Genomic DNA, 14,437 nt, shown 5'->3' with positions numbered 1-14,437 from the left:
ACTGTTTATTCTCCTCCATAGATGCTGCCTGACCTACAGAGTCCTTCCAGCATTTTGTGTGTGTTCCTTTCCACTTTTGAAGAAGGGTCTAGCCCTCAAAACATCAACTGTTTATACATTTCCATAACCTGCTGAGTTAGGCACCCATGCTGCTTAAGTCTGCTGAGTTCCTCCAGTATTTTGTGCGTGTATCCTCAAGCGTTAGTCTCAACCATCATACAACTTATCCTGCAGCCTGAAATTTCTTCATTAAGTAAACAGAATGCATAGGGCATACAGGTCTTAGTTCAATTCTGTAACTCTTCTAGGACAACTGAGGCTCTAAATCATAGCAGAAACTCATATTGCTATTTGTACTAAATTCCCAATTCTTTGCTAAATTTTTCACAAGACTTTCGCTTTGCTTTGTTTGATGCAGGCAGAGCCTGTCAAATGCTTCATTATATTTTACAGATTGTGATGGCAATGATTTAATATCCTATTGGCCAGCACTGGGCGAGTGTGAAGTTCATGCCTGCTCACTGCAGAAGTGGGGCTCAGAAAGAAAGCTGGGCCTAGATTTCAATAAGGATGCCACTAACAACAACCAGCCTGACATGTCCATTGTGAGCAGTGATGAGAACGCACCAACCCATCTATTCAAACAAGAGCAGCAGAGGAAAGGTAAACTTTCACATAGAAACAAGTTGTGAAAAGTCCACAGCAGTGGTGATAAACTAGAGGAATAGTGTATCATAAATCTAAAATCTGCTATGTGGGTAGGTGCATTGGTCAGGGTTGACCATGGATGTTGCATCCTAGCTAGGGCAGTGTGATATGGAGAGCAGGCTGTTGCCGTTCTCCACACAGCTGAACTAGATACTGATACAGTTTGGCTCCAGCAGCATTGCAGGAGTTGTCAGTCAGTATTGAACTCAAAGTAGGACTTTGCCTTCAGGACTCCAGCTCTGAACTTTTTCTTGGTTTTACTCCCAAAGTTGTAAGGCAGCCAAGGTTTGAGATCAGAAGTTTCCTTCTAAATAAGCTGTCAACCGTGCCTAACGTGCCCTATCTGCCTGGAGCGACTGGTTTTAAAGCACCAGTAACCCACCTTGCCCCTTCTGCTGTCATGGAAATGATTCAGTCGTGCTTAGTAGCTAAGAACACATGAAAGCTAGGAGCTGAGCTTGGTTGTCAAAGGCTATTTGAGATGCACGCAAGTGGAAACATTTAATAGGTTGTGGACCTTATCTCTATTACCCCTCCACCCCTACAGCTATGACAATTTTATTGAACCACAAGTACAACAGATCTACAAAATACCCATTGGAAACCTGTGGGATGTATTGTTACACAATAATGATTGCAGGGAACAGAAAATAAGAACTGTGAATAATGGGGTAACAGGTATAGAATAAGCTTTCATTCTGTCAATGCCTCTTCATATCTTTACAAAAAGCTTCAGAGCTGTGGTAGTGCTATTGAAATTAAATCAGTGTGGTGGTGATAGGAAAACGGGCAGCCAATTTGCACACAATAAGATCCCATAAATGGGATTATTAAATGGTTAAACTCAGTTTCATCGATATTTTTGAATGGATGAATGTTAACCAGGACATTCATAATAAGAAGCAGTGATGTGAATCAAGGATTAAAAGTGGGGTGAGTTCTGTTGTTGAGTCAATCTGAACAATCATTGCAGTTTTAAGGTTAAGAGATGTACTCTCCTGTTCTATGGTATTCCTCTTCAGTTTGAGGAAGTGTCTGTGATAAAACATGGCTCACACTAACTATCATAGTAGAACCAAGTGTATGTATTATAGTCTCAATGCCCCTATGTGGAACATATAGATAATCAGGTTTAAGAATCATTCAAACCTTCCGTCAGCAAAGTATCCAGCTTAAAACCTTTATAAGAAAGCTTGAAACTTTACTGTAGTATTTAATGGTTCTGATTTTACTTAACAGAATGTGATGGACACTATATTCCATCATTTTGAGTACCCCCATATTGTCTCATTAGAAGCTCTATAACCATAAACAAAAAATGAATTACAGCCATTTTGCTAAAATAAATCTGCATTAAAATGAAAATCAACTATTGGAAAATTGATAGTACAGAACACTCCTGTTATCTGATCTGTACTCTTATTAAGCAATTCACAAACTGTTACACTGTGCGACAACTGTATATAGCCATATCATCTTGACAATCTATCAATACATAACAGATCACATTGAAGAGGGTTAATTGTAAATAATTTTCCTTTGCAGTTGCCTTTCCCGCTAATGGAACTAATTTGAGAACACAAAATCATAAATTTAGTTTGTATTATTTTGTTTCGTTTAGGCATTTTGAAAAACAGAATGCAATATCCATCTTCAACACTGAAGAATGAAAGCTTGACTTCGATCAACAGAATGCAAGTTGAATTGCCCTGGTACAATACTTCAACACTAGGTCCCAGGGTTGTCCCGGCGGCTTCCTATGGCCGAATGTACTCGGGTGCTGGAAGTCTGTCTCAACCAGCCAGCCGATATTCATCCCGTGAACAGCTGGACATTTTAGTTAGGAGACAGATGTCTAAGGAGCAGCTGGATGTACTCTCCAGCAGGCATGCATCTCGAGAACGACTGGAAACTGTTCCCAGCAGGCATGGGTCCAGAGAACAGCTCGATGCAATCCCAAGCAGGCATACTTCTAGAGAATATCAGAGCACACTGCCCAGCCGACATGGGTCCAGAGAACAGCTAGACACATTACCAAGAAGGCATGGTTCTAGACAACAATTGGACACATTACCTGTAAGACAAATGTCTAGAGAATGGCTAAACACAGGACCCAACAGACAGCTTTCTGGAGAGCAGATGAACACTCTTCCTAGTCGACATGCATCCAGGGAGCATTTGGAGGCACTGTCAAACAGGCAATCATCCAGAGAGAACCTAGATACGCTATCTAGAAGACAGCCAACTAGGGACCAAACAGGTTTAATGTCAAGTCGGCAGTCTTCTCGAGAACAACTCGGCTCATTGCCTCGCAGATACTTATCTAGAGAGAATGTAGACACAGTGCCTAGCAGGCATCCCTCCAGGGAACAGTTAAACACTCTTCCCAGAAGGCAACCTTCCCAAGAGCAATTAGAGCCCTTGCCCAGCCGACATCCATCTACAGAGCAGTTGGATATCCTTTCCTCTATCCTTGCTTCTTTCAATTCTTCAGCCCTTTCTTCTGCTCCCTCCACCACCACTCCTTCAGCCCCACAGACGACTTGTACCCCCTCTGGGGCACACACGTCTTCAATGACTTCTGCCCCTTGCCCTTCAACTCCCCATTCTGCAACATCCCACAGTATCTCAGAGATCTCTCCAGATTCAGAGTAAGTACAAACTTAAGAACACATAACAATTAATGGTCCAAGTGTTATTGCTACGTTGCCAAAATGGGTTGGAGATACAGGTTTCTAGATGTGAATTTGACTGTGCACTATTATTTTGAATTATGTTTACTAATTGCCACGGAGGATGAGAGGTGACCTGATAGAGGTGTACACGATGACGAGAGGCATTGATCGTGTGGATAGTCAGAGGCTTTTTCCCAGGGCTGAGATGGCTAGCACGAGAGGGCACAGTTTTAAAGTGCTTGGAAGAAGGTACAGAGGAGATGTCAGGTAAGTTTTTTACACAGAAAGTGGTGAGTGCATGGAGTGGGCTGCTGGCAATGGTGGTGGAGGCGAATACGATAGGGTCTTTTAAGAGACTCCTGGATAGATACATGGAGCTTAGAAAAATAGAGGACAATGGGTAATTTCTCAGGTAAGGACATGTTCAGCACAGCTTTGTGGGCGAAAGGGCCTGTATTGTGCTGTAGGTTTTCTATGTTTCCCACAACTTTTATAATTGAGATTTCATGTTGGTCAATTTTTTTTTTGGTTTGCATTTTTTTAATTTTTACTCTCTTTTCACATGGGGCATATCATTCATTGTGGTCTTCGGCCTTTCTCCTGTAGGCTTTATATGGAAGATAGGTAAAGGGCCAGGATTGCTCATGAAGCATACCTCAAACCAAAAAGGAGTAAAAGAAAAGGCAAAAATAAATCTAAAAGTAACCATTAATTTGTTGTATTTTAAGTTAGTTTGTGATGGATAGGGAAGATGAAAGGAGGTAAGTTTTCCCATAGTTTCAAGGTCCTGAAACTGACAAATTAGGCAGGGGGCAATACAGTAAGTCTGAAATAATCTCCTGAGATTTCAATGTCATGATCCTGGGTTATGTGTCAAAAATTAACAAGTGTAGTTGAGGATTTAAGTTACAGAAAATAGGTAAAGACATCTAAGCTTTCAAATTCTGAAATTACATGAAAGAAAGGGGTTATAAAAAGAAGTGGAGAGGATTGGGTGTCAAGGTGGTGTGAGTTAGTACGGCGCGATTACAGCCCGGTGCATTCTGGAGTTCAGAGTTCAATTCCGATGCCCGTCTGTAAGGAGCCTCTACATCCTCCCCGTGGAATGTGTGGGTTTTCTAAGGTGCTCTGGTTTACTCCCACAGTTCAGAGACGTACCAGGTAGGTTAGTTAGTCATTGTAAATTGTTCCATGATTAGGTTATGGTTAATTGGGGTTGTGGGGTTGTAAGGTTGCTGAGGAGGGTCTGGCTAAAAGGGCTGGAAGGGCCTACGCAGCACTATAAAGGCATCCGTTAGTCTTGCGAGACCATGGATCTGCGCCTGGAAAGGCTTCACTCTCCAGGGCACAGGCCTGGGCAAGGTTGTATGGAAGACCAGCAGCTGCCCATGCTGCAAGCCTCCCCTCTCCACGACACCGATGTTGTCCAAGGGAAGGGCATTAGGACCCATACAGCTTGGCACCAGTGTCGTCGCAGAGCAATGTGTGATTAAGTGCCTTGCTCAAGGACACAAAACGTTGCCTCAGCTGGGACTCGAACTCACGACCTTCAGATCTCTAGTCCAATGCCTTAACCACTTGGCCACGTGCCCACACTCAGCACTATATCATTAAATAAAATTTTAAAAAGCTTGTAGAGCAGAAATGCCAGGTTATATCCATTGGACAGAATAGCTGCTTTCTGTACATTTATGGTGATGCCTGTTACTGAGCTCAATCATAATGTTACGATACACAAGGGTAGTTCTCACACTTTAAGTTTCATGTTTTAGCTGAGATATAAAGATCTGGAGTTAAATAATACCCATATTGGCAGTACTGCACAGGGGGAGGGGTGTGGACTCAAACTAGAGTTCAGGGAGATGGGAGCCAGAGTGCCAGAACAGATGGTGGAGAGGTTGTGGAGATAGGTGTTACAAAGTCAGGAGTCAAGGCTGGGCTTGGTGCAACTAGTATCCTGAGCTATATATATTTGAATGCAAGAAGTATCGTAGGAAAGGCAGATGAGCTCAGGGCATTGATCAACACTTGGAATTATGATATTGTAGCCATTATTGAGAATTGGTTGCAGGAGGGGCAGGGCTGGCAGCTCAGTATTCCGGGGTTCTGTTGTCTTAGATGTGACAGAACACGAGGGCTTAAAGGAGGAGGGGTGGCATTACTGGTCAGGGAAAATGTGGCTGTAGTGCTCAGTCAGGCCAGACTGGAGAACTCATCTGGTGAGGTGTAATGGGTGAACTGAAAAAAAAGAAAGAATGGCCACGTTTATGGGCCGATATTACAGACCACCCTATAATCTGAGTGATTTAGAGGAACAAATTTGTAGAGATATTGCAGACTGTTGCAAGAAACATAAGGTTGTTGTAGTAGGTGATTGTAACTTTCCACATATTGACTGAGACTTGCATACTGTAAAAGAACTGGATAGGATAGAATTGGTCAGATATGTTCAGGGACATTTTCTTAATCAGAACATAGAAGTCCCATCTAGAGAGTGTGCGATGCTTGATGAGTCAGGGCGGGTGGCAGAAGTGTAGGTGAACGCTTTGCACTAATGGCCAGAACGCCATTAAATTCAAAGTAAATATACAAGGTAGGTCTAGTCCATGGTTGAGATTTTATATTGGAGAAAACCCAATTTTGATGATACCAGAAAGAATCTGGCAAGTGTGGATTGGGACAGGCTGTTTTCTTGTAATGGTGTACTTGGTAAGTGGGAGGCCTACAAAAGTGAAATTTTGAGAGTACAAAGCTTGTGTATGCCTGTCAGAATAGAAGATAGAGATAACAGGTGTAGGGAACCATGGTTTCCATGGTTATCTGTACATTACAGATATAGGCAAGAAGGAACAAATGAAGTGCTTATTGAGCATAAGAACTGCAAGAGAACCCCTAAGAAAGAAATCAGGAGGGCTAAAAAGAAGGCATGCGTTTACCTTAGTAGACAAGGTGAAGGAAAATCCTAAGAGATTCTACAGATCTGTTATGAGCAAAAGGGTTGCAAAGGACAAAATTAGTCTTCTGGAAGATCAGAATGGTAATCCGTGCGTGGAGCAAAAAGAGGTGGGGAGATATCAAATAATTTTTTTGCATCTGTGTTTACTCTGAAGACAGACACAGTCTATAGAAGTAAGGCAAAACTTCATAAGTAAAGTCTAAAAAGTAAAGAGAAAATTTAGAAGGATGTTACTGAGTCTAGAGGACCTGAATGATATGGAAAAACTGAATAGGTTAGGACTTTATTCCTTGGACCATAGAAGATCAAGAGGGGACGATAGAGGTATACAAAATTATCTGCTTATAGACAGGGTAAATGCCAGCAGGCTTTTGTCACTGAGATTGGATAGGACTACAACTAGAGGTCATGGGTTAAGGGTGAAAGATGAAAAGCTTAAGGGGAACATGAGGGGAACTTCTTCACTCAGATGGTGGTGAGAGTGTGAAATGAGCTGCCAGTGTAAGTGGTGCATGCAAGCTCAATTTCAACATTTAAGAGAAGTTTAGAAAGGTATATGGATGGTAGGGGTATGGAGGGCTATGGGCTGGATGCAGATTGATGGGAGTAAATGGCTTAACACAGACTAGATGGGCCGAAAGGCCAGTTTCTGCCTGTAATTTTTTATGACTCTAAAATCTAGCATTTTAACACCACTTAATGACATCAAGATGCTCTCCCCCAGCAGGAATGTTTTAAGAAATGGTTAACTTTGGTCAAAATAATGAGGGAAAAATGTACCAAAATCATTTTGATTGAAAGATATAAGTGGTAAAAAGGTTTTAAACTCTATACATCTGTGTGAATAATGGTATTAATTCTCATTACTTAATACTGAAATATAATGCCCTTATTTGCATTCATTAATACATCTTGCAGTAATTGCCAATTTGAAATTGTTGGTCCTTTATATCAAGTCATGCGGAAGCAGATGTATCTGCCCCCCATGTCCATGCTCATCTTTTCCTTCCTCCTTTTATTGCATTTCAATGAGCCAGTTTATACTTGTTATACATATTTAATCAAACAACCTCTATTGTAACAAATCTTTAATAATTTAATACAATTGTATATTATTTCAAGAATTCATTCACTCAGTACATGTCATTCAATTTCATTTATGAGTGTACCTTGGTTTCCTGTTGGTCCAGTCAAGGGAATGCATAGAACAATATTCACTGGATCTGTTCATTTTTGCATGTCACTTTGGGGAAAGTTTTCACACCACAGAATAACATAAACTATTTTGGTATTTCTTTATCAAATTTTACATGATAATAAACATCTCCTGTCATGATCACCTGTTAATAGTGCTGCTCATTACGGTTATTCTGATAACAATCTTCTCTAACTGAGGTCCTTTGTAATTAACTGCAACTTGTTTCCATTCTCATATACAACATTGTCAGGTAAATAATACACAAGTGTGTAGAAACACTTGACAAGAAAATGGTGGGGGGGCGCGGGGGGAGTGACATATTACTTGGAAGCTGACAACCTAAGTATGCTAAAGGAACTTTATTTGTAGAAGAACATAAAAGTGATTGTGCAGTGGTTATACAACTTTTGATTTTATATATTCTATCATTTTACTATGAAAATAATGTTGAGGTACTAGAGTCAGTGAAATAAAGCATTGCATCAGAACTGCGTAGTTATATCTTCGGGCGGCATGATAGCATAATGGTTAGCATAATGTTATGGCACCAGCAGCCCAGGTTCAGCTCCACCACTGTCTATAGGGAGACTGTATATTCCCCCTGTGAATGCGTGGGTTCTTCATTGTCCTCCCATGTTCCAAGGTGATATGGGTTAGGAGGTTAATTGGTCACATGGGTGTAATTGGGCAGCACAGGCTCGTGTTGTCTCTCTAAATAAAATAAAATCTACTCGGATGAACAAACTGGGTCTTTTGTGTCAGGATATAGTGACTGAAGATCAGACAAATTGAGTTCAAAACAATGAAGGGCTTCTATTGGAGGGTTTCAAGTTGTGGGTCCACTTGAGGCAAAGAAAACAATTATCAACACATGATCCAGAGGCAGCCCATGTGTCAGTAGATTGTTGGGAATGATGGATTTGTTGCCGCAGAGAATGGGACATGTATTGTTAAATTTTAGGGGAGGTCGGGCAACTGTATGGATGAAAATGGAGTATTAAAGATGTTAGACGCATAAAACAGGAAGTAGTTCTGATGGGGCATAAATGACTGGTTGAGCCAAATACCTTCTTTTCACAGTGGGTACTCTAATCATGTTCTGTTCTTAATTTTAAAAAAACAAAGAGCACTTGAAAAGAAAGAAGACTTCAGAGCACAAATTATGTAAAAGTAATGAAAAGATGTCTGTTGTAATCTGGAATTAATGGCTTTCCAAGGCTTCTTCCATTTCCGAATGCAAAAAAGCACCATGACTACCAATTTATTGTGGATAATTCAACAATTCGACCTAGACTATTGTTGCCTCTTACAAACTAATGTTAAATAAATAATATTAATTTTGTTTTACTTAAACAGAGTGGCAAGAGTTGACACAGAGTCTTGAAGCAATGTACCTTTGCTGCTTTGAGTTTTGTCACTGTGGATACCCAAAGGTGTAAGTGGCTGGAGGACTGCAAACTGGAAATGAATCACTCAACCTAATGCTGAGAGGGAGAATCGGGCGATGAGGAAGTTAAAGGAATCAGCCACAGCTTGCACAAACATCAGGTCAAGGGTTCAACAGAGGTCACCGCACTACAAAAAATGGAAACTACAATATTCTCAAGAATAATTCCTTCTAGAGGATGAAATCTCAATGTGAGCACTGTCATGAGTGTCAAAAAAAAAAGGAGAATTGAACAGTCCAGACCAGGAGAATATTTAAAGTTAATTCCCACTTTGGTTCTATGATCAGTAACTTGCATTTTGGTCTGTAGAGTTAAAGAATGGGGTAGACAGGTTAGAAACAGAAGAAAACTTAATGTCCTCTGGTGTTCAAACTCAAGATCTGGAAATATCTTGTGTCTCTTCATACCCTCATTAATCATTATGCTGGATTAATTACCTACTCGTGTTATCAAACTGAAATGGCAAATTTTAATCTATTAATTGTTTTGATAACTGGTTGAGAGGCAACTTCTCTGCAGTTACCACCAATATAATAAGTAACAAGAAATGTTAAGATTGTCCAGTGCAACCAAATGGAAAACCAATTTGATGAACCCTGCTATTGAGCACCTCCTTGTTCAGAGAGGTAGCGATGCCAACATTGGATTTAGAGTTTCTCAGTTAACATAATTCCTTTGTCAATATGCATCATGTAACTGAATACCCTGCTATTGTTAGTGAGGTCACTCCTCCCACCCCCAGTTTATCAACCATAAGGGCTCCATAAAGAAACTGATAATCAAACATTTTCTAAGGGAAAAGTATTTTCATAGCAAATTTCTAATCATGGTATTTTGACGTTTCTACAGTATTGTGGCATGTAGACCTCAATAACATGGTCCAGTATGACAGCTGAACAGTCTTTAAATTTGTCTAAGAAATAAATCTATCCATCGAGTAGAAGGGCCTCACAGCAAGCACCAATGCTACTAATGTCAAGAGACTGTAAAAATCAGGTCTTTTTGTCTCTTAATACTCAATGTAAAGAGACTATTTTCATTCACAAGATACTTTTATGGTTTTCAAATGTCACAGTAGAAGCCCTAATCATAACTATCATTAACACTGTAAGCTGTGCCATAATAAAGGAAGGGAAGAGATGTATTTCTGGGGCAGCTCAGATATTGTGCATGAAGTCCACATAAGTAATGAGCAGATACTCTAGTTCAACTCAGATAATGAGCTTAAGCACACTTGTCCATTTCCACTGTGTTGGAACTGCATTTCACTATCATCAGGAATATTTATTTAAAAGTTAAATTTATCTTTACAGTCCCCATTTAATCAATTTTACCAGCTACATCAGTTGTCTTCTAAACATTTGATTAGTGCTAACGATTTTGCGTCCACGGTGAACACTGTTTCCCTCAAGACCATCAGTGCTTCCGTAAGTTAGCAGTTAATTCCATTTTTGTTTCTTACCATCAGGAGAAAATGCAAAATAGAAATCACACTGCAAATGGGATCAAGCCACAAAAGGAATCAGATTTGGTCTGATGGCCAAGATAATGTATTTACGGTTGTGTTTTTGCACAACTGGTTTTCAGTAAAATGTGTATGGAAACTTCCTAAATCATGAAGATCAGCCCTTTAATTTTATCCAAAGTTAAACACTTCCTTCATTAACTTAAGCCAACTGTGCTTTGGTTAATCCTTCCAGGATGTTAACCTTTCAGCAGACTGACATCATTGAGGCACTGTCCGTAAGATTTATGCAAATGGAAAGGAAATAAACTGTGAGCTCATAAAAGTATAGAGCTGCTGTGTTTTGAAGCATTAATGTGCCAAAGTAGATTGCCAAGTCAAAAAGAATCATATTGCACAATGATTAATTCATCTATGCATTGCTTTTCTCTTGTGGATAAAGCCTTGTAGCCACCTACATGAAGTTAATGAGGAGATAAGCTTCATGTGTTGTTATCTTAAATTAAATTTATAATCATAATTATTTAATAAAATATTCACAGCCGGGTGTAATTGGTTTTATAATTGCATTTTCTCATTTTGCTAGTGATACTAACCCTTCAAGATGAAACAGAGTATGATTAATGAACAATGTGATAATCACCTTCTTCATTTTATTTATCGTACAGAACTCTGGTTCAAACCACAGAAATTGCATTGTGCTGTGTAAAGGTAGATGAATCTATGTTTAAGTATTTCACAGCAGCTACTTCAAAAGCAATCTTGTGAAAGCTGATCAGCAATTTCTTCAAGAATTATGTATTTAACATGGCTCAACATTCAAAATCAAACATTCTTGGTCAAAAACGGAAGAATCATTACTAGCCCTATAAATATCAATGTTCATTCATTGTAATACCTACTCAAGTTGTCATATGTATATGTGTTAAGTATAGAGGATTGGCTTCATGTGCTGAATAGCATGTTCAACTGAATCCACGTAACTTGCAGACAAAAATATCGCTACATAGCTCAGATGTGGCTGGGTAGACCTCCTGGTGTTAATTTTTTATGGTTGCCTGAAGATTGTTCATTCTCAGAAAGTAGTTTCGAAATAAGCTGGGGAACTCTGCGTATCACTACCTGCCCACTGCTTCCTGCAAAGAAGGAATCAGTGAAAGTGCGACAGTTTTTGGGAATACTTTAGCTATCCCTTCCTTGCAGACCACCAGTGGTCGGTGAGTGATAGTTTTCTTCCTTGCTTCAAAAATAAATAAACTGAAGCTTCCTTTCAAACATATCCAACATCTCTGTGGGGCAAGGAGGAGGGGGAGTATGCAGGGGAATGGCAGGGAAGAGTATGGGAAAAAAAGGAGAATTAAAAGACAACTTTTTATACATTTTTGTATCTTTGTAATTCAGAGATGAAATTTTTATCTTATTATTTTTTATGGATTTAAGTTATTGTGATAAAGAGCATTTTTCCTTAATTTATTAATGCAACAAACAATACTTGAAACTGTCTTGTGTTATTGAAGCTTGAAAATTTGATGTGTATATTTGAGTGCAGAAAGGTAGAGCCAGAAAGTTTTCAGGTCTTATAAAATTCCATTATTGTCCAGTAAGATGAAGCTTTCTTTAGCATCTGCTTGAAGTTAATATAGTCCACATTTTCCTTTAATATTTCAAGGACAGTGGTGATCTTTTCTTCACCAAAATTAAAGAAAAGGCTGAAAGCAAGGTGGAAGAAAGAATTAGTATGGTACTACATCTTAAAACAGTGATGTTTCCATGTTGAAACCTGGGTTTGATTCTAAACTGAGATGCTGTGAGTCCACCATCTGCCAGTGCTGATATGAATTCAAAAAATTTTGAATCCAGATCCCACAATATGCTCATAACTTAAATCCAAATGGGCACTATTTTGCAGTGTTGTAACAGAATAGACCATGAATCAAATGAAAACACGTCATTATGGTGCTTCTGTTGGAAGCAATGATTCAGGCATTCTTCTACTTTGACTTGGGAGAGTATTGATGCTGACTCTGGATGTAGAGTGGAAGAGGTCAATAAATGGATATATACAAAAATGTGGTTCCTTACATTTTGTTTGGTATATTGATCACTGTATAACATGGAAAGTTATTAATAATGCAGATCAAAATGAATAAATCAAATGATTGTTTCAAATGATTATTTCAGTCCAAATATAATCAAAGTACTTTGCAACAATACCATTATCAAATGTCTGTTGCTGCTGTAAGAATACAACTAGCTAATGTTTTCTTGAAACAGTGTGGATGTAGAAGATCTACACGTCATGGTCTACAGGTATCCGAAGTGTCAATTTTACAAATCTTTCCTTGGGCAAAGGAGTATGGATTTTGGACTTTATCTGTGTTATTGTTTTGCAACAGGAGGGATAAATGTGGCACAGCCCTTCCACAGCATCTGATTGGCCTCTGACAACTACCCCTATCCTACTATCCAATCAAGTTGAAAATATATTTACCTAGTGCCTCAGTTCCTACAGCACTTGCAAATAAACAATTACACATGATAATGAGAGATTCCCCTGATCAACAGTAGCTTTCACTTGAAGATCAAAGAATTACAGATGCTGTAAGAATGAAATAAAACACAAAGTGTAGGAAATTTGGAGCATCATCAACGGAATGAGAAATATATCTGATTGAAGACCCTTCATCTAATAATGGTTTCAGACCACTGACTCTTCATTTAAAAACTCTGTTTCTCTTTCCACAAGTGCTGACTGTTCCCAGCATTTTCTGTTTTTAATTCAGTACACCTAATTTAATCTGCAAGTAAGACTATAGCATTGCCAATATGGTCGATGACTGTTTCATATTAGTAAGATGGGCAGTGTCAATTTTTCCCCTCCCTCATCTTTCTCCATTTGACTTCCATCTGGAGACATATTTCCATCGTTCAGCTTGGCAAGTTGAATATGGTGTCATCCAAATGGCCTATTTACTTTTTGGACATATTCTGTTGTGTACATATATCTTTATCATTGTTTTAAGTTATGATCTGAAATGTATAGAACCACATTTCTGAATTTATAAGACAGTAAACAAAATAAAAATATTGTTTTGAATTGGATAAAAATCACTGCTGTTATTTTTAATTCTATGTGGAATTACTTCTAACTAATTTAAAGATTTTCTGGCAATCCCATTACACATTCCAATTCTTTCCCCTTCAAGCATTGACATTTTAGCAGAATTTAGACAGGTAAACAGCTTAAATTCGGTTGTATTTATACCTGGAATCATGTAGGCCATCAGAAGTGTTGATCTCTCAACAATCGGATGGATGTCAGGAGCAAAACAATAGCAAGGATCATTAAATACCTGTGTAACTGAGTAGTGTTGCCTTCAGCTTGCCATTGTCTGACCATTGCCCACAAGTTCATCCATTGAATGCTGAATGCTTGAGAGCTGAAGCAAACTATTTACAGATCTAACCCAGCGCTAGTCTTTTACACAAGCGTCCATGCCCTCAGCCAAGGTGAGGACACAGGCTTGCATTCTGCTAACAATTTGTGGGTACAAGCTGTACCTATAACAATTACACCTAATGATGCTAGATTCTGAAAGACAGAACTGGAAATTAATCCAAGAAATACAATTGGAAAGTTATGACAATTACAGATGAATCTCGTTTATTATCACTAACATATGTTGTGAAATTTGTTGTTTTGCAGCAGCTGTACAGTGCAACACATAAACTATGGTATAAATTACAATAGAAATATATGTTTAAGACAAGTGGTGCAAAAGAGGAAAAAAATAGTGAAGTAATGTTCATATTTTGATTTATTGTCTGTTCAGAAATCTAGTGGCAGAGGGGGGAAAAGGCTGCTCCTAAAACATCTCTTCAGGCTCCTGTACCACCTCTGTGATGGTATTAATAAGAGAACATGTCCTTGGGTGATTTGGGATCCTTAATGAATGAGGCAGGTCTACACTTACTGAAACATATCAT

At 39.0% G+C, this 14,437-nt stretch overlaps 1 protein-coding gene across 1 annotated transcript in view; it reads left to right on the top strand.

Moving 5' to 3' along the window:
• celsr3 (cadherin, EGF LAG seven-pass G-type receptor 3) overlaps positions 1 to 13,235 on the top strand; it is a 359,789-nt gene extending 346,554 nt beyond the window's left edge. Inside the window, exons 33-36 of the mRNA XM_072280082.1 lie at positions 454 to 663; positions 2,330 to 3,359; positions 3,504 to 3,650; positions 8,894 to 13,235. Coding sequence (XP_072136183.1) covers positions 454 to 663; positions 2,330 to 3,359; positions 3,504 to 3,650; positions 8,894 to 8,921 — 1,415 coding nt within the window. The 3' untranslated portion in view covers positions 8,922 to 13,235. The remainder of the gene's footprint in view (positions 1 to 453; positions 664 to 2,329; positions 3,360 to 3,503; positions 3,651 to 8,893) is intronic.
• Positions 13,236 to 14,437: the final 1,202 nt, after the last annotated feature.

This window comes from Mobula birostris, chromosome 16 (assembly GCF_030028105.1).
Source record: "Mobula birostris isolate sMobBir1 chromosome 16, sMobBir1.hap1, whole genome shotgun sequence".
Lineage (NCBI taxonomy): Eukaryota > Metazoa > Chordata > Chondrichthyes > Myliobatiformes > Myliobatidae > Mobula > Mobula birostris.
The sequence above is the reverse complement of the archived record's forward strand: the minus strand, read 5'-3'. Positions and strand labels throughout refer to the sequence as shown.